Raw genomic sequence first — 18,817 nt, 5'->3', positions numbered from 1 at the left:
TCATTTTACTATGTATGCAGGTGGTTTTTTTCATTCTAAAGTGGATGTTTATTTGAGTATACTATTGGTATTTTATTTGATTTGCTTGATTTTACATGCACATACTCCGCACGATGTTCATTTTACTATGTATGGGAATGGTTCTTTTGACTAAGATGTGGATGTTTATTTGGGACATACCATTTGGGTGAATGGAGCAAAGCGGCATGCGATAGAAGTGGCGAAGGCACAATTTAGCGATGTGCAAGCAAAGGGCAGAGATACAGTGTTAGAGCGGCGGAATAAGGCCTCTAACTCGACGATGGTGTGACGTCACGGATGGGAGAAGAAGGTGCGCAACCACAGCGTCCCTTGTAGGGATAACAATGGCGGCGTGACGCATGGGAGAAGAAGGTGCAGCGGCAGTAGGGATGTCAACGGGGCAGGGCGGGGGCGGGAGATGCCTCCCTTCTCCCCATCCCCGCCCTCAGATTTGCTCCCCATCTCCGTTCCCATTCCCCGCCGTGGGGGAATATTGCTCCCTATCCCCATTCTCCACGGAGCCCCATTTCCCGCGGGGATCCCATTTCCCATCTACATAATAGTTCTAACTAATTATTAATTTTCATATGAATAGAGCTGCAAGTATCTATCTTATACTAAATCAGTGGACGAGGTGGGAGACGCGACAACAAACAGGAGAATGGACATGACGGCAGAGTTACGAAAAGGAATGCTGCAAATAGAAATTACGACGCAGTAAGGGTGATGGCACAGTGAGGTGTGACGATGTGGTGAGAAGGGTGGCCAAGGGGTGGCTGTAGAGAGGTTGGATGGAGTATGGATAGCGTTAGGGATCTCTGAATTGAAGAAGGGTTATGCAAATAAAGATTAGGAGTTTTGAGTTTCTATATATATGTGTGTGTGAGAAATGACTAAAAAACATATATGAGAAATAAACTATTAAGGATAATTCAAAAAATTCATAAAATTTCGGGGAATAGCGGGGACGGGGCGGGGATCCCCGCTCGGGTCCCCGCGCCTGTTTCGGAAAAATTTTGTCCCCCATCCCCATTCCCGCGGAAAAAATTTTTCACAATCGAATCCCCATTCGGGGTAGTCTCCGCAGGGATTCCCGTGTCTCGGGGAATTTTGACATCCCTAAGCGGCAGTGTTGAGAGCAAAAGGCGCACGCAAGAAAGAAAAAGGTGTAGCGATAGCGTCAATTGTAGGAAGCACAGGGACCGCACGATGCATGAAAGAAGAAGGTGCAACGGCAGTGCGGCACATTGCTTCTTCAGACGGTGGCGGCAGAAATGAGGTGCATTGGTGACGGTGCGACAGGAAAATGGAGAATAAAGCAATTGTGGTAAAAAAAAAAAAAAAAAGAAAGATGAAAGGTGAGAGACTGGACTTATGGTTGATAAATGTGGTGAAATATTTTTTATTTTAGTGAACCTGAAATACTGCCTATTGTTCATGTTATTCACACTCTCTATTATCTATCTATATAACTCTATTAGATTACAGTTGTTCAAATTGGATTTAACATTAGAATTAAAGACTTTGAAAATTTTACTTTTGAATTATAAGAAAATGTCTACATATTCAACTATTAATGTTATTTAAAGAGAAATTTTTAGAGAGTTAAGATTATAATGTAAATATTTTAATTTAATTACAAACTATATATTTCTATTAATGAGTACTTATTATACTTTAAAAACAAGTAAAATTATTACTCATTGATTTCATTATTTTCAATATCAAAAATAGGTAAACTTTAAATTTAATTAACTTTAAAAAATATAACAAAAATTATTATGCGTGTTTTCACTTAAAAAGTTTAAAAAAATACTTTATTTCAAAGTACAATAATTAATAATAATATTTTATAATTTATAAAAAAGAATAGAATAGAGCATAAGAGAACAAAATATTCTCGAATAAAAGAGATATTAATAAAAAAATGATATTCTCTTTTAGCATATATGACTTTATACGGTGAAAAAATTTTAAAATACCAAAATAGGTAAAACAAATAAGTTAAATAAATAAAAATATCTTATAAATATGTCATGTAAAAGTTATATTATTTTTTAAAATTATTAATTAAAATACATAAGATAAAAAATTAAATTATAAATTAAAACAAAATTAATTTATTTATTTTAGTTAAATCAAATAATTAATATAATTGATTAGTTATATTTAATGTGATCAAATAAAATATTAAATAATTTGATATTTATCTCAATCAAATTAAATAAATAATTAATTATGAAATTTGGATCCTCTAAATTTTAATTTTTCACTTTAGAGGATAAGGTGTGATTCTCACTTTTGAATGGTTTCTTTCTCATATTTTCTCTTGATCCCACCTATGAAATAAATAGTGAAAGATCATACTTTACTCTCTAAAGTGAAATTCAAATTTTAGAAGATCTAAATCCTTAATTATGACACTCTTAAAAATTAATCAAAATATATAAAATGAAAAAAAATTAATATAAATTAAAACAAAATCAATTCATTTATTACACTAAAATCAAATAACCAATGTAATTCATTATAGTTATAGTTAATATGGTCAAATAAAATATTAAACAATTTGCTATTTATTTCAATCAAATTATTTAATTAATTAATGCATTTAAATAAATAAAATAAAATAAATAAAAAATACCTTAAAAAATATATCATATCAACTATACTATTAATTGAAAAAAAATCTAATTTGAATAAGATATAATAGATATAATAGCCAATAAATATTTATGATTGATTCTTTCATTAAATTAATGAGAATGAAAGTCGATTTAAAAACTAGTGTTATTAGAATACTCCATGTCATTATATTTTCGTAATCCTACTTCTTCAAATGAATCCTATTATTGATTTCTATTATATCTCTTTTATATGACTAATTCATTCTTTTTGCATATAAAATACAATTTAATTACAGTATCATTTGAACAAAATAACATACTATTTATTACAATAATAAATATTATTATTTGAATCAACCAAATAATTATTATATATATAATTGTAATTGTTTTGAAAAAATTTTAGTCACATAAACTAAGATATAATTTATTTTAATTTTATAGAAAAAAGAGTGTTAAATATATATTTTATATTATATAGTAGGAAAAAAGTGTGATTTAGACATCTTACAAGAGATAAAAGTGTATTTTTTTCTAATATATAATGTAAGAAGGATTTTAAATATATTTAGAATATTAGTATTTCAGTAATTTTATTTGTCTATAATATAATAATTTACATATATTAAAAAGAGAGACAAATAAGTATGTCAAAAATTAGAATTCGATACTTTTTAAAATAATATAAAGATCAACATAATTACTTAAAATAATAAGATATATAATTTAGAAAATAAATTATTACTAAAATTGATTGATAATTATACGTATTTTTTTGTAAATCACTATCATTATTCTAAAACAATAGAAACTGCCTTAAGAATGATGAGAAATAAAAACGCTTAGATTATGGTAATGTAATGGCAATGCGCAATCTAGAAGTCTCATCTCATCGAAACCAAAGCCAAGTCAGAGAGAGAAAATCCCCATCTCATTCTATATTTCCATTTGACCATTTCATTGCAACGCTGGTTTTTCATTTCCCACTCGAAAATGGCAGCATCTCTCGTAGAATTGCTCCCCAAAGAGTACGGTTACGTCGTCATCGTTCTCGTTCTCTATGTCTTCCTCAATTTCTACATGGCATTCCAAGTCGGCATGGCTCGCAAGAAGTAATTTTTTATTTCATATCTATGTGTATCTTCCATTTTTGTTTCTTCATCTTCCGTTGCTTACAAGCTGTTTGATGAAATTCCCCACAGGTACAATGTCCCTTATCCCACCCTTTATGCCCTTGAATCCGAAAACAAGCAAGCCAATCTCTTTAACTGTGTTCAGGTTCTTCTTTCTCTTAAAGCGTAATTATTTATATGTATATGTAGATTTTTGTTTTAGTGCAGTCGTGCAGAGAAATGTTGACGAATCGAAATTTTTTTGGGTTATTGAGTCAGTGGTTTATGTGTGTGTGTGTGTCGCAGAGAGGACATCAGAACTCTTTGGAAACAATGCCCATATTCTTCATGCTCATGATTATGGGAGGGTTGAAGCACCCTTCAGTTTGTGCTGGCCTTGGGTTGCTTCATGTTGTTTCTCGCTATTTCTACTTCACTGGCTATGCCACTGGTGATCCCGCGAAGCGACTCACTCTCGGGTTTGCTCCCATTACTTTTACTTGTTTTTGGTCTTTTAAAGCTCATATAAATTGTTGCAGATCATGGATTTGGTTTTGATTTTAGTTCGCGCACACACATTCAATCATATATTGTCATGTACTTTGTAAAAATGAAATTAAAAAACAAAATCAAGGGGTTACTGAGTGGATCAAGAGAGGGTCTCGGATCTGACATGCTGCAGATTTGAGATCCGTAAATCAAGGATGCATTTGGTTTGCATTTTCATTGTCTGTCTTCAGAATTTTATAAAGGAAAAAGAGAAAATAGTGAAAACAATAAAGTGTAAAAGCATGCCTGATATTAGTATCAGGCTTAATTCTTATATGTTATTAGGAACTTGGGACTAGATACTTTTCTTGCTTTAATCCATTTATGGATTCCTATATCCACTAGAAGGCTAGAACTGGGTACTTTTCTTGCTTTAACCCATTCATTGATTCCTATATCAACTTTGTAGGTTACTCTTATATTCTAAAATTGAATTTTAGAAAATTTTTGAGAAAGTAACTGTAAGTGAGGTATAGAATGTTGGCTCGGTCTGGGTAAGAAGACAAGGTTAGTTAAAAAATCTGATGTTGAAACAGTAGATTTGCTCAAAAGAGTTGTAAGAATTTCTCCAATTATTTTTGAAATGTGTGATTGACCATACTTCTTTGGTCCTTCTAAAACCATTGATATGTGATTAATCAAATATATGACCACAGGAAGTTTCATATGCTGGCAATTCTGGGTCTTATTGTGTGCACAATTTCATGTGGGCGGAGCCTTCTCGATCAGCCTGCTAGCTCCTGATGCTGTTCTCGTTCAGCCCGCTAGCTCCTGATGCTGTTCTTTTAGATATTCTAGTCGCTAGTTGAGAAATGATAAATCCTTCTAATTGACATGCCTAAAAATTTTCCTAATTCAAAATCTCATTCACATACATTGAATTATCTTTCAATGTTTGCGTAAATTACAATCTCTACTGTTTTGGGTGGAATTCTGAATTAGGAGGATCTTTAGGCACACCAGTAGAAGGCTATATTATCACTCTTGCTAATTTGGAGTTTCTTTGGTCCTTCCCTGTTCCAACTTCCAATAAGATAAGCTAAAGGATTATGAATAATGTAAGTGTATTATGTATTTGATTTCAGTATAGCCTTTGTGTAACAATAAGGAAAAGTTTGTAGTTTCTGAACGTCTTTTGAATATGGCTTATCATACTATTTGATCCTGAGTTGTCTTCAATTACATAGCTGAATGTATTACTTCTGTTTCTAATTTAATTTCACTCTGGGAAGTTCTTGGGTGGGACGATTCCACTTTAAGTATGTAAATCAATGTTGGCATGTGTCAAGTTGTCTGGGACATTTTTAAACATTGATTTGGATGTATAAATTGAGAAGTTCCTATCCAAGAAATTGCCTCATCATCATTGTATTTTGTACAGGCCAAAAGAAAAGAAAGAAAACACAAAATCACAGTATTTTTTTATTTTCTTTCTCTTCTTGTACAAGGTGAATGGTGATTGAATATTTAATATACATAATTATCAGCTGGCACTATTTGTATTTTACTGAACTTTGGTTCTGATGTCTACCATAATGGACACCAATAAAAAGAACATTGTTTATTGCTGGACATTAGAAGGCTATTATATATATCATATCGATAAATTTGGAATTAATTAATGTTAGTTCATTTAATCAGCAAGTTGGACACCACAGTAACCACTTCAGAAGCATAGTTTTCTATCCACAGTAACCACAATGAATTTTATATCTATCCATATTCATCGATACTGATGTATATGTCAATTCAGTATATGAAACATAACTGAATATGAATAATAATACATCTCTCTTATTTTGAAGAATCAATTGTAGAAAGTTAATGCCAACCTTAATACCATGTTATACATGAAGAACGAGTCAAACTGAGTCCTCATTGAAACAACTTCACACACATAATAGTATGTAATTATAGTTATCATACTGTAATTAACACAGTGTACACACATCACAAGCAGAGTTTCTAGACACCATTACCATTTTAGGGTCAGCCATGAGAAGCAACAATGTCAATGCCTTTAGCATTAATAGGGTTGCTCATTGGTGCATCATACTTGCTGAATAGCTTGTAGGAAGAAATGAGGGAAAGCATCACATAGCAAAACATTGCAACAAATGTGATAGCCACTGATGCTGTTCCCTTGTGACAAAATGAACCAAAGGATCCACAAGCTGCACTCCACGTTGTTGCTGTGTTCCCCTTATCAGCCAAGTACAATACTTCAGTTGAAGCAGCTCCAGCAGCCAGGATTATGTAGGTTAGCACCTGGAATCAATCACAATTAGCAAGTTTTTTTAGTTCTTTAACTTTGTAGAATTAGAACTCCTAAGGTTCCAATCTCCTCCATAAAGTTAGCTTACATTGGGTAGTTAGTACCAAATTTTCCAAGAAATTAAGTTCATTCACATGTGGGAGAATTAGTATTTTACTAACAATACTTTAAATTAAGTCGAGCATATGGTAACTTTCAAAAAGTTGCTTGCTATTGCTAAGGTAAAAACTGCGCAGATGAACCTGTGGACTAATTGAAGTTAAAATTCTTGCATAGACATGATTTCTGGCCAAAAAAGACAATCTAAATAATATAAGGGTTAATGATTGATGCTGAAAAAATCTCTGATTCTAATGTATTTGATACTAATTGGTTGTGTGTACTTTCAATAATTCAGTATGATTATCATATTTAGTACACACAAATATCTAAGAAAAGTTCATTACACCAAAAATTTGAAAATAAATAGTGACAAGTATGTCTAAACCATAAGGGAAAATTGAAGCAGTGTTAAGGAGAAGTGAATGAACATCTGTAAGTTCCTTCTCTCATCAGTTTCATTAGCATGCAAAAAAAGGGGTAACAAAAATTATGCTCTGACCTGGTCAAAGAAAAAGAATGTCCAAGCTCTAGGCATGGTGGAAGGGCGGGGCAAAGCAACAAACACAGCTGAAAGTAATGAGTAACCTGCACAGATCCCATTTGCATGCACCAAAAACCTTCAACCATGAATAAACAAGATTTCAGCTTCAACATTCCCACATATTCACACTAAGATCTAATTAACTAATTACAACTACTCTCTTTCTCTTTCCTTTTATTTCATCACTCTAGAAATTTGAGACATTTAGATCACTTTTATTTTTGAATTAGTACATCTGAATATTCCTTATATCCCACATATATAATAAAAATAAAAATAATACTAGAGAACCAATTGTTCAGTTAACATTAGCTAATTTTTAAAAAAAAATATTTTGTTTATCTTAAATTTTATATCCTAAGTCATGAACTCTTAATCTTAAATCTTAAATTATAAAACCTAAACTCTCAATTCTTAAAAAAAAATTTGACTATCTAAAAATTAATTTTTTATACTTTTTCTAAAAACAAACCAATTTTTGGAGGAAAAAAATGAATAGTACAAAACCAATGAAAAATAGAACCAGCAGTGAGTGATGAAATTTTTTGTGGTTCTAATAATTGGAAGTTGAAATTGATATATTACCTGAAACCAGCAAGGTCAGTGTAGGAAACAGAACCATAATCATTTTGCTCAGAGTTCTTAAGCATAATCACAAGCGCGGTTACACACAAACCAATAGGAATCAAACGCAAGAATGTCTCTACAGTGCGTATGATGCTACTCTCGTTTCCTTCCAATTCCTCACTACCATTATAAGCCATGTTCATGGATGCTGTTGATGATCTTGCTGCACCACCTTCAAAACCATTTCCCTTCTCCATCTAGCTATCTTGTTACTCTTCTAGCCTTAGATAACAATAATGGTTCTATATTATTATTGTATCTACTTGTAGGGTTTGATTTTAATGGTTTTGTAGCTAGGTTCTTGAAAAGTTTTTGAGTGTAGTGCATCAATGAGATGTGGATATATAAGAGTAATATGTTATGGTGAGGGACCAAAGCCAAACTACCGAAGGGTGGCATTGAATGCACCCATTAATATGGCATTGAAGTGAAGCCACGAATTCCCAAGGCAACTACTTATTAGTCAACTAGATAAGAAGGGTCATCTCTTTTATAAAATATGATATCATATTAGAGTTAAATAAGTTCTTCACGGTTGTACTAATTAAATCTCTCTTGAATACTAAAGTGGATTTTTATTATACACAGTAACTTTTATACAAAAGTGAAATATTTATATACAGTAGTTATTTTTATTCTCAAATTATTTTTTAGTACGTTGCATGTGTATGACAAGAGCATGATGGTAGTAGTATTAAATACATTGCTATGAAAAATTTTGTGGCACCAATTTTTTTGAGTTGTACAAGTTGGTGTGTAGAAATCGTATTCATCAATTTTTATTGTTTAATATTTTGAGAAAATGTCTAATTTGGTCCCTAAATTTTTAATCGCACTTCAAATGTATTTCTGACTTAAAAAAATTATCAAATAAGTCATCGATATTATGAAAGTTAATTCTCCATTACTCTTTCGCAAAATTGCCATGAGTTGCTGATATGACTGTTAACTATCATGCTGGTTGTATGATGTGTAATGTGACATGGACATTACAAAATTATGTTCAAAATGGTGTTTTACATTAATTCTTTGTGTCCAAATTAATTCCATCATCAAATTTAAAATCCTAAATCTCTAAAATTGAGAATCATCTTTGTTATTCTCTTCCCTTTTCTTCGTTCTTCTTTTCTCTTTGTCCTCCTTTCTTTTCTTCGAATCTCGAAATTATTTTCGCATCATTGTTGAATAATGATGGGTGATGGAGATACAAGTCAAGGAAGCTCAGGTATGAATTACTCAAGTGGAAAGAAAGACATCCGACCCAAAGTCATTAGGAATGCTATATTTTGTAACTATGGTTTGCAAGCAATAATCAAGTATTCGGGGACACCAAAGAATCTAGGAGGACCATTTTATTGGTGTCCTAATTATGAGGTTAGTGATTTGTCCAACAAATATCATGTTTCCTGCCTTGAAGAAACCAGTTTTAACGTTGCTTTCTTGTCTTTGCATTTTGGAAGTCACTGTAACTTTTTTCGTTAGGATGATGGATACGATGAACAACAAAGTGTTGGTCAATTTCATTAAAAAGCAATGGACGAGTTCAAACAGAGGCTAAAAATTTTGGAGAATAAAGTTAAGTCATTGAAGATAATGATAATGATGATGGTTACGGTATTTTTAACGGTGGCTATTGGTGTTGGTCTAATAGCTTGTTTGGTGAGCTTTCTAGTAAGCAAGTAATAGGTAGTAGAACTGTATTTTGCAAGATACTGTGTTATGCAATCATGAAATTGAAGTGCAATGTTGAAATAAATATTGGTTGAGCAAGTCCTCAGAATTATATTCTTTTTCTAGCTCGAAATCCGAGTCATCAGTTTGGATGGGGATAACTTCATCCACAACCTTTTTTTTTTTTCAAATTGACTCATTTTCATATTATTTCTTTTAACAGCGGCTCTTGATTAGGTGTCAATTACTTCCCCATCACTGTTGGACTCTACAAACTCATATGAGTCAGAAGACGAATCATCAGCCACTGTTATTATGGAGGGAACACTCCTTTTTCCAACAGATCTCATACAAAATTTTCTAGGCACAATAGATTTTGTAGATATATTAAATCTAAAATTTTCATGATTAAAAACGAGTACTGCATGTGAAGTTGTTGTATTACACCTCAATGATTGTGCAGTTTATCTCACAATTACTGGTATTGGGAACAATGAATTTTGGGACTTTGTTCTTGACAGCAGTAGACTTGGTGGCAGTAGGTTTTGAGGTAGTGGACTTTGGACCAGTAATATTAGGAACAATTGACTTTGGATTAAGGTTGATAGTGGGTGTAGTTGATTTCTTTTCGGTGGTGACATCAGTAGTAGTAGGGGAATCAGACTTGGATTTGGTCATAAGTGTAGTGGAATCAGAAAAATCTTTGGACTTTTTTGCAGTGGGTTTGGGCTGGATGTTAGGCTCAAGTGCAGTAGGATTGGGATCGAAATTGGACTCAGGTGTAGTCGGATCGGGCTCAAAGCTGGGATCAAGTGCAGTGGGACTAGGGTGGGGGTTTGGCATAGACATAGTGGAATTGGGCTCAAGTGATATCTCTTGTATGTTTGGATCATACAATTGACTTAAAATACTGCTAGCATCCTTAACTGATGTAACCTCTAGTTCATTATCACCTCTTCCATCAGCAAGTTTACCATCTTCAGACAATTTCATAATATCTATAAACTTAGGCTCAAAAGGGTCATGTTCAAAGTAAATGTGAATGACATTGTTATTGGCATGGCTGTTTCTGATCATATCCCTTAAATCTTGGTCAAATGTCAATCTCCTCAATCCGAACTCAAACCCTTCAACTGGGTCCAAATATCAGGTCGCATTAGCTTTGTCATACCCTAACTCCTTAAAGTAACCAGTCACAGTAAAGACATCCAGATAATCTATATCTATTTGAATCCATTCATTAATCAAGTTGCTTATATAGATAATCCTTCTATTAGTGGCTGTTTCACACTTTTCACCATTGTAAAAAATGAGTGTCAAGCATTCACTCAACTGAAAAACATAAAATAAACCCAAAACAGAACCATTAATGTTCCCTTATAACCAACCATATTACAAAAAATAAAAAAGAATTTATATCCTAAAATTTCAATGATTCAATAACAGAAATACACTCAGAACTAGAGAAAAACACATCATCTTATGAGAATAATAAAATTTTAAATTAAGTTATACTCATAACATGTTTCAAAAAAATTACCCTAAATCCTAATAGATTTTTCTAATACAAATGATATAGTAAAATACAAAATATCAACAATGATATGAAACTCACCTTACATTACTTATCCACCACCCATTCCATCAACATAACACAAGAAAGAAACAATACTAAATGAAAATCCTTACCTTTCACATCAACAATGTGCGACAACAATGCATCGTCGATGAAACAATTCACTGAACAGAGAAAGAGAGTGCCACATGGATGAGTGTTGGCGACACTCAGAAGGTGCTTTCTTGTGGGAGACAAAGGGACTTCGTAGAAGAGAAGAATTTCTTTTAGTTTTTGGTGGAAAACATAGAATAATGGAAAGGGGACCATTTCGATAGGTTTATTTTGAGGAAGAGGAAATCAAACGACGCTTTGGCTTCTTTTGAGCTTAAACCCACGAATCGACGTCATTTTAGTGAAACCAAGGTGGCAGCCAGCGTGGCAATTAACAGCCAGATCAGCAACTTACTAACGGCAGTTATGCGAAGGATTAATGGAGAATCAACTTTCGTAACGTCGAAGACTTATTTGGTAATTTTCTAAAATCAGAGATACATTTGAAGCGTGATTAAAAATTTAGAGGTTAAATTGAACATTTTCTCTTAATTTTTCAAAAAATTTAGAAATGATACCCATTAATTTCCAACAAATTTTTTTATATTTTTCTATATTTTGGTAAAATTTAAAAAAACTCAATATCTTTGAATTTTTAAAAGAAATGGCTCGTACAATTTTTTTTTAAGATTATGCTAGATAATCAATGATTTTCTTGAACATATAAACAACGAGTTCTAAAATTGGCCCAATAAAGTAAAAAAAACACTCCACCTCTAAATTACCTCATAAACATTAATCATCCGCACACTTAATAAATTGAACATCCGACATATCAATTCATATTATTTAGTATTTTCATTATCTACCTATATTTTTTCATTTTTTTATCCTATCCACTATTTTGTGGCAGCCAAGTTTTGATTCCGAGTATTATTCACGAGATAAATGAAATGTCACTCAGAGAAGGCTTTGATCACATTATTTTGTTTTCTTAAGTGACGGTTTTTCCGTACAACAGTTCCTGTTTTTTGTCTTAAAGTAGAATACAATTCAACTCAGCATGAAATAAGGGTTGGGCCAGCCCATTTAGACATGTAAAATAAACTTTTCTTTACCCTTTCCAATTTTTGGTTAGTTTTCTTTATTACACCATATCATCAATAGTTTAATACTGTTTTAGACTATTAGATGCTGTGTAACAAGTAACAACACAATGCACAAAATTTATAAATACACAACATAATTCTTATAGTTCACAAACAACCTGTATTTGAAAATATTTTCTAGAGAGAAAAAATCTAACAACCACTAATATGTGGATACAAATCTTAAGAGACTTGAATCCTAAAATTATATCAACTTTATTAAAGATATGATTTTATCAATTCTTTCTAATTGTTTTTCGGGAAAATGTCTAAACATGAGTTGTTAGCTTTTCAGAAAATTTCCTAAACATGAGTTGTTAGCTTTTCAGAAAATTTCCTTATTAACTCTTCCTTTTATTTATTTATTTTTCGCTTTAACGTAATGGCCATCAATGGTCGCTTTCGAGCACCATGAAGCTTCAACCATGGAGCCGGGTCGAGGGTTTCACGCAAGAAAGAAGAATGGGTCATGGCAGCTCAATCTTTAATGCGATCTGTTTGAGTGATGGCACTTCTCAGTAAATAGATTTTGGACGCGTTCACCAAATTAAAGGGTCACATGTCATATCTTATCATATCATATATCATATCATAACATAACATAACAATAAATCTAATCTCTGGGACAGCAATTTATAAAGGTGAATATAGAATAATTATATAAGAAATACAAAAAATTTTAACCGTAAAATATAAAAATGTTTACTATATAAATACTGAAATTTTGTAAAAAGTTAACATGATATATTTTACCAAAATTAAATATAGAATTGTGCTTTAAAAAAATGGAAATGCAAATTTTTTGTATTTTTTCTTTTTTTTTTTCAAAATTTCTATAGTTATTAAGAAAATTTGTGTGTTTATGATCAAAGAAGAGAAACAAATTTTGCATTTTCATCCACAGTTTTTTTATTTTCCTTAAAAAATTTACATTTTTTTTATCTAAATGTCCGTTATAAGAAAATTTGGTCTTAAAATTTAAAATAAAAATAAAAAAATTTCTGTACAAAAATATAAAAATTTGTGAAGTTGAACACAATTTTATAAAACTAACCACAGAATAGTTACATAAATAAAATGAAAACAAAAGAATTCTTAATTACAAAACATATAAATTTTTGTTATACAAACATAGAAGTTTTTTCTTGTTTCTTTCTCTTTTTTTTTTGTTCTTCCTTCTTCTTCTCTTTTTAGCATTTTCTAAATTTTTATTTTATGTCAAGTATTTTTTTTTCTAAATGACCTGTCTTTAACAAATGAAAAAAATTAGAAATTAAATTTTTATATTTTTATATATTTTATAAATAATATATAAATATTTATACAAAAAAGTTAGATTAAAAATATAAGTAATTTGATAAATATTAAATTTTTTGACACTTATAAATTATTTATAATACAACTCTTCTCCAATGGTTTAACAACTAATATTCCACATATGTTTCACAAAATATTAAAGGTACACCGCTAAAAATTTCATTTCTCATCACACTTCCATGTCCATGCATATATATATGTTCCAAGCATAAAGGAATACAACAAAATAATTTATACGACAATGTTTTCTTAAAGACATATATATATCTCTTAGACACACAGCTTACAATATTACTGCATAATAAAAATAAATACTCCCTTCATCTCTTTTTGATATAGAAGAAATTGGCATTACTAAAACGACAATTAAAATTTTAAAATGAATAAACGAATTGTAAAATGTATTAATCTTCTTTGTTTCTTCCTCTAATTCCTTAATCTATAGTGTTGGGATGAAAAGAAAAAAGATTAAATTATTATATTACTATTCCTAATAATTTCACTAAATTTATACTTAAGTTCATATATTTTAAAAATTTTAATTAAGTCTCTAATTTATATTAATTTCAAATTTGTAATCACATTTTTACTGTTGTAAAAATATTTAACTTAATATGCTAAGACATACTTGCTAGTAGTGTAAGATAAATAAAATAATTTTAAAAAATTTACTATTAAAAATTAAAAGATCTAATTATAAATTTAAAATTAGTTTAAGAATCTAATTAAAAACTTTTAAAATATAGATCTTAATTACAAAATTGAAAGAACTATAGAAACTAACAGAAAATTTTAACTAGAACTGATAGTATTAATCTTATTTTCGATATTCTATAAGAATTCAATTTTCGATAAATAGACCATTTTACATATTTTAAAATTTATCTTGTAAAATTCTGAACAACGACCCAACAAGAAATAGTAAGGCAGGTCTAATGGTGAAAAAAAAACAAATAAATAAGGTAATTAATAAGGTTAAACTTGATTTTATGAGAGTAATTAATTTTTTTAAGTCAAATTTGACTAGTAGTAGATAGTAAATATTAGCTTACTACTGGTTATTTTTCTCATTAGAGACTTTTTGAGCAAAAAAAAAAACACTTTTAGTGAAGATTTTGCGTGCCAAGAAAAATTCTAATAATAAAAAAATCTCGAAACCAATGGTAAAAATAATTCTACCTAAGTAATTGTGTCCCAAGATTAATATTAGCCATCTATTTATGATTTATTTCCTTAAGAACAAATCTTAACCATTAATTATTTTACCACATGATAAAAGTTAAGTTACCCCAAATTGAATTTTTGCCAAGTATTTCGCAAATGACTTCTAGAGACCCTAAATCCTTTTACTTGCCACCCAAGTAACTCGCCCCTCCCTCTCAGTCTGGATCAAGATTATCTCAGCCTCTCACTCCTCTTTGCTGTGTTTTCAACCACGAGTAACTAACCGCGATTAAATGTCGTGGATAAACACGTCATTATGACGCTAATTATTCTCTCTCACACTCACGCCCTTTCTCTCTCAATCTCAGCCTCTTTTCTTCTAATTTTTCTTCATCCTTTTACCATCATAAATTCAGTAAGACTCTGAATTTTTATTTAAAGAAATATTGGTCACAATTTTACATATACTTATGCATCTTTATCATTTTTTTTTACCGAATTCTTGAGAGAGAGAGAGAGAGAGAGAGAGAGAGAGAGAGAGAGAGAGAGAGAGAGAGAGAGAGAGAGAGAGAGAGAGAGAGAGAGAGAGAGAGAGAGAGAGAGAGAGAGAGAGAGAGAGAGAGAGAGAGAGAGAGAGAGAGAGAGAGACCCCGTTAAATTAGTAGATAATTAGTCAACAAATTAGTTTTTAATAAATAAGATTAGAAATATGAATATTATATTAAATTAGGATAAAGCTCATCGAAACGAGAATTTTGACACTAATTCTGAAGAAATCGGTCTAAGATTGAACCGAACGGGTCAAACCGGTTGAACCAGGTCCAAACAAGGCCGTCGGTCCAACCGGACCAACATGTTAAATGAGCCGAAAGCCTTTTTCTTCCTCATTTTACTTGAATGCAGCGTGAAAGCTCCAGGGAGAAGAGAAACACTCCCGAACCCTTACAGTGAACTCCGAACGCCGTAACTCCTCCGTCCGAGCTCCGATCACCGCACCGTTTGCCCACACGTTCACCGCATCAAGCTCTACATTTCTACCGGAATAATTTCATAGGTAAGTCGTTAAATACTCCCAGCCACTCCTTTCCCCCAATTCTTGAAAGTATGGTACGGGAATTGAATTTCTTTGCTTTTTGATGTTTTAGGATCCAATTAGCTTGAGGAAAATATTCACTCTTGCTTATGTGAAGCTTGGGTAAGGTGAGGATACGATAATTCTATTTTAATTTCATTGAATTTGAGCTTTGAGTATTAAATTAGATATATATGTGTTATACATGTGTATTAGGTTGAAAATAAATAATTGGAGTTTGAAATTGTGAATATTGGAACTTGGAGGAAGCTGAGCTTAGAGTTTGTTGAATTTTGAGGGGCTGCCTTGATTTTGAATAAATTGCTTTGGTCGTTACGTGAAAATCGGCGAAGGTATGGTTTAGGTTTCTTGCATTTAATATATAATGTTCAGTGAAAACTTAGGCTAGATGACCATAGGATAAGTTGGATTGCATGTGTATATTTAATACTTAGTATCCTGTTGATGAATATGGCTGGTTTGGTACTTGTTGATTAACTGGTAATTTGGTGAATTATTCATTTGAGGTATAACTATTGTGGAGGTTGTTGTGATAATGAGATATTTTGTGTTAAAAGCCTAGGATTTTATGAACTATGATTCTTAGTTGAATTTTGGTTGTTAGATTTGAATATTGTATGAGTATAATTGTTTATCTGAGGTAGATTTATTATGGTGATTGTTATGATGATGAGGAAGGGTATGTTGAATTGAAAAGAATGCAGGTTTAGACCCGAAAAGGGTGGCAAAGTCCGAATTTTAGAGGAGATGCTGCCGAAATTTTATAAAAATTAGAGATTTGTTTATATAATTATTTAAAAAGATTTAGATTCAAAGGTTATATGGTTTGTTTTTGAGTTATTAAGAAAATGAGTATGTTTTAAGTTTGATTCATTTAGAAAAGACTGAATTATATTTTGAATTGGAACTATTGATGGACGGAATGGGAGGTGTGATAATGAAGGATAATGATTGAGCATGATTGATGTATGATGATGAATAAGATGCGATTGAGAATGATGTGGATGTTGATGAATTATAATTGAATTATTTATATGGCTTATAAATTTGAATGATCTGAGATACGAGATTCTCTGGGTAAAGTACCGTGGCTTGCCACCACGTGTACCAGGTTGAAAACTCGATACTCTGTTGACCCGGCACTATAAATTCCCGGGAATGTTGCCCCCATTAAGCAATATTGATTATTTGAGAAAAGTTATGCATAGACTCTTGGGGATGCACGTCGAGGGACAATCTAAGGTTTTCGGACTTGTCGGATTGGCTGTATAACCGACAGATGAGCCTCATCAGCCATAGGATAGGCATGCATCATATGCATATTATTTGAATTACTTGTTTGTGTATTAACTGGGTGTGCCTAAATGTACTTGCCATGTTAAATGTATATTTATTACCTGCAGTATTTGTAACCTTCTTGTGCTTGCCTTTATCTGTTTATTTGTCTGTGAAAAGCATGATATAGTTGGATGTATGGAGGAATGGCAGTATAGGACTTAGATTTAAGGTTAAGTTATGTTAGGCTTTAATACTTTTAGAAAACCACCTTTTATGGCTTCTGTTTAATACTTTAAGCTCTATAATCTGAGTATCGGCGTTCTAGGATTGCCTCTGGCATTTTCAAGACCTTATATATTATTTGTGTGGCACCTTTACTATATTTAGAACCTCCGGTTCTCATTCCATACTATGTTGTTGTTTTCAGATGCAGGTCGAGAGGCATCTCATTACTCATTAGGCATCTGAATACCTGAAGCGAAGTGGTGACTGGGTTATTTTGTTGTGCAGTGATGTATATATATATACTTAGCTTTCTCTCCGCATGACTTATTCTTTTTTATCCTCTTAGAGGTTTATGGAGAGGCAGGATTTTGTTTATGTACATTATTTGGGTTTTGGATATGTATATATGTATATATATGTGTGTATATTCTCCGGCCAGTCTTGACTTTGCAGGCTGAGTCAAGAGCTCGTTACTTTGTAGCTTTGACTCTCTGTTCCTGTTTTTAGGTTATTTTACACTTAACAGTTGTAGCTTTCTTAGCATGCAAGTTAACTCGTTTCTTGAGCGTTGCGCTTTTATTTTGCGATTTTTGTTTCCTCTATTCTTCAAGGCTCCTAACATGTTATAATTATTCTGCTATTATATGTACACATTTTATTTTAGAGGTCGTAATACCACACCACCTCTATTTTACGACATAAGCGTAAAGCTCAGTGTGTTAGGGTGTTACAGAGAAAACACCTTTTTCATGCGTTTCAACCTTATTTTCAATAGTTCTTCCATTGTTCTTCATGTGATCTTCAAGAGTCGTCTAAGCCATTTAAATACAATTTCTTGCCTGTTTTCACTAATTCTCGCGTTTTTACTGAAAATTCAGCAAGGTGAGCTCTTGTTTCTTCTCTATTATTTTCTGCTTTTTCCAACAGTGATCAAGGTAAATTCTTACTCTCTTATGTGTCTAGAAAATCCCTCTTGAAACCCATATGGAGCACGCCTAAGGAGGAATGGATCCTCTCAATTGTTAAAAAAAATTGAGGGAGTAAAGTGTGATCTCTAATTCTTCATTGTTCTCTCTCATATTTTTTCTTAGTCTCACTTATAAACTTAATGGTGAGAGATCACATTTTTCTCCTTCAATTGTTAAAAAAAATTGAGAGGATCTATTTTCCGCCTAAGAGCTACACAAATTCAAATTCAAAGTGGTCAAATTTTAACACTTTTGTGACACTTTCGGCAAAAAAAATTGCACCATACCTAAACGTGCTCCAGCCTTTGCGAGAATATTTTCTAGTGTTTGAGAGGTCTAGTGGCTGCATTAAATGAGAGGTAAGAATTAGGAATAGTTAGAATATGTTTATGCTTGATTCAGTCTTCATATAAGCCATTTTAGGATGATTTTGTACTTAATTTTATAATTTATAAATTTATTAGTACTTCCCTATTTTTGAATTGTTATT

The 18,817-nt window shown here is 31.8% G+C and overlaps 2 protein-coding genes and 1 long non-coding RNA gene across 3 annotated transcripts; 2 read left to right on the top strand and 1 right to left on the bottom strand.

Moving 5' to 3' along the window:
* The first annotated feature begins 3,400 nt into the window (after positions 1-3,400).
* On the top strand, positions 3,401-5,474 carry LOC112702609 (uncharacterized). Its single transcript, XM_025753724.2, has 4 exons — positions 3,401-3,760; positions 3,851-3,926; positions 4,067-4,239; positions 4,966-5,474. Exons 1-4 carry the CDS (start codon positions 3,642-3,644, stop codon positions 5,051-5,053), a joined length of 456 nt encoding a protein of 151 aa, XP_025609509.1. The 5' UTR covers positions 3,401-3,641; the 3' UTR covers positions 5,054-5,474.
* Positions 5,475-5,987: 513 nt separating this feature from the next.
* LOC112702608 (CASP-like protein 2A2) lies at positions 5,988-8,319 on the bottom strand. The gene is made up of 3 exons (XM_025753723.3): positions 7,813-8,319; positions 7,186-7,303; positions 5,988-6,577 (listed from the first exon to the last, which is right to left on the bottom strand). The coding sequence occupies exons 1-3, from the start codon at positions 8,049-8,051 to the stop codon at positions 6,299-6,301; spliced, it is 636 nt and encodes a 211-aa protein (XP_025609508.1). The 5' UTR covers positions 8,052-8,319; the 3' UTR covers positions 5,988-6,298.
* Positions 8,320-15,673: 7,354 nt separating this feature from the next.
* LOC140174204 (uncharacterized) lies at positions 15,674-16,168 on the top strand. Its single transcript, XR_011863437.1, has 3 exons — positions 15,674-15,817; positions 15,909-15,963; positions 16,052-16,168. It is a non-coding gene; the product is annotated as an uncharacterized lncRNA (long non-coding RNA).
* The last annotated feature ends 2,649 nt before the right edge of the window (positions 16,169-18,817 follow it).

The sequence above is a fragment of the Arachis hypogaea genome, chromosome 7 (assembly GCF_003086295.3).
Source record: "Arachis hypogaea cultivar Tifrunner chromosome 7, arahy.Tifrunner.gnm2.J5K5, whole genome shotgun sequence".
Taxonomy (NCBI): Eukaryota; Viridiplantae; Streptophyta; class Magnoliopsida; order Fabales; family Fabaceae; genus Arachis; species Arachis hypogaea.
Note: the sequence above shows the minus strand (reverse complement) of the source record. Positions and strands in the feature narration are given on the sequence as shown.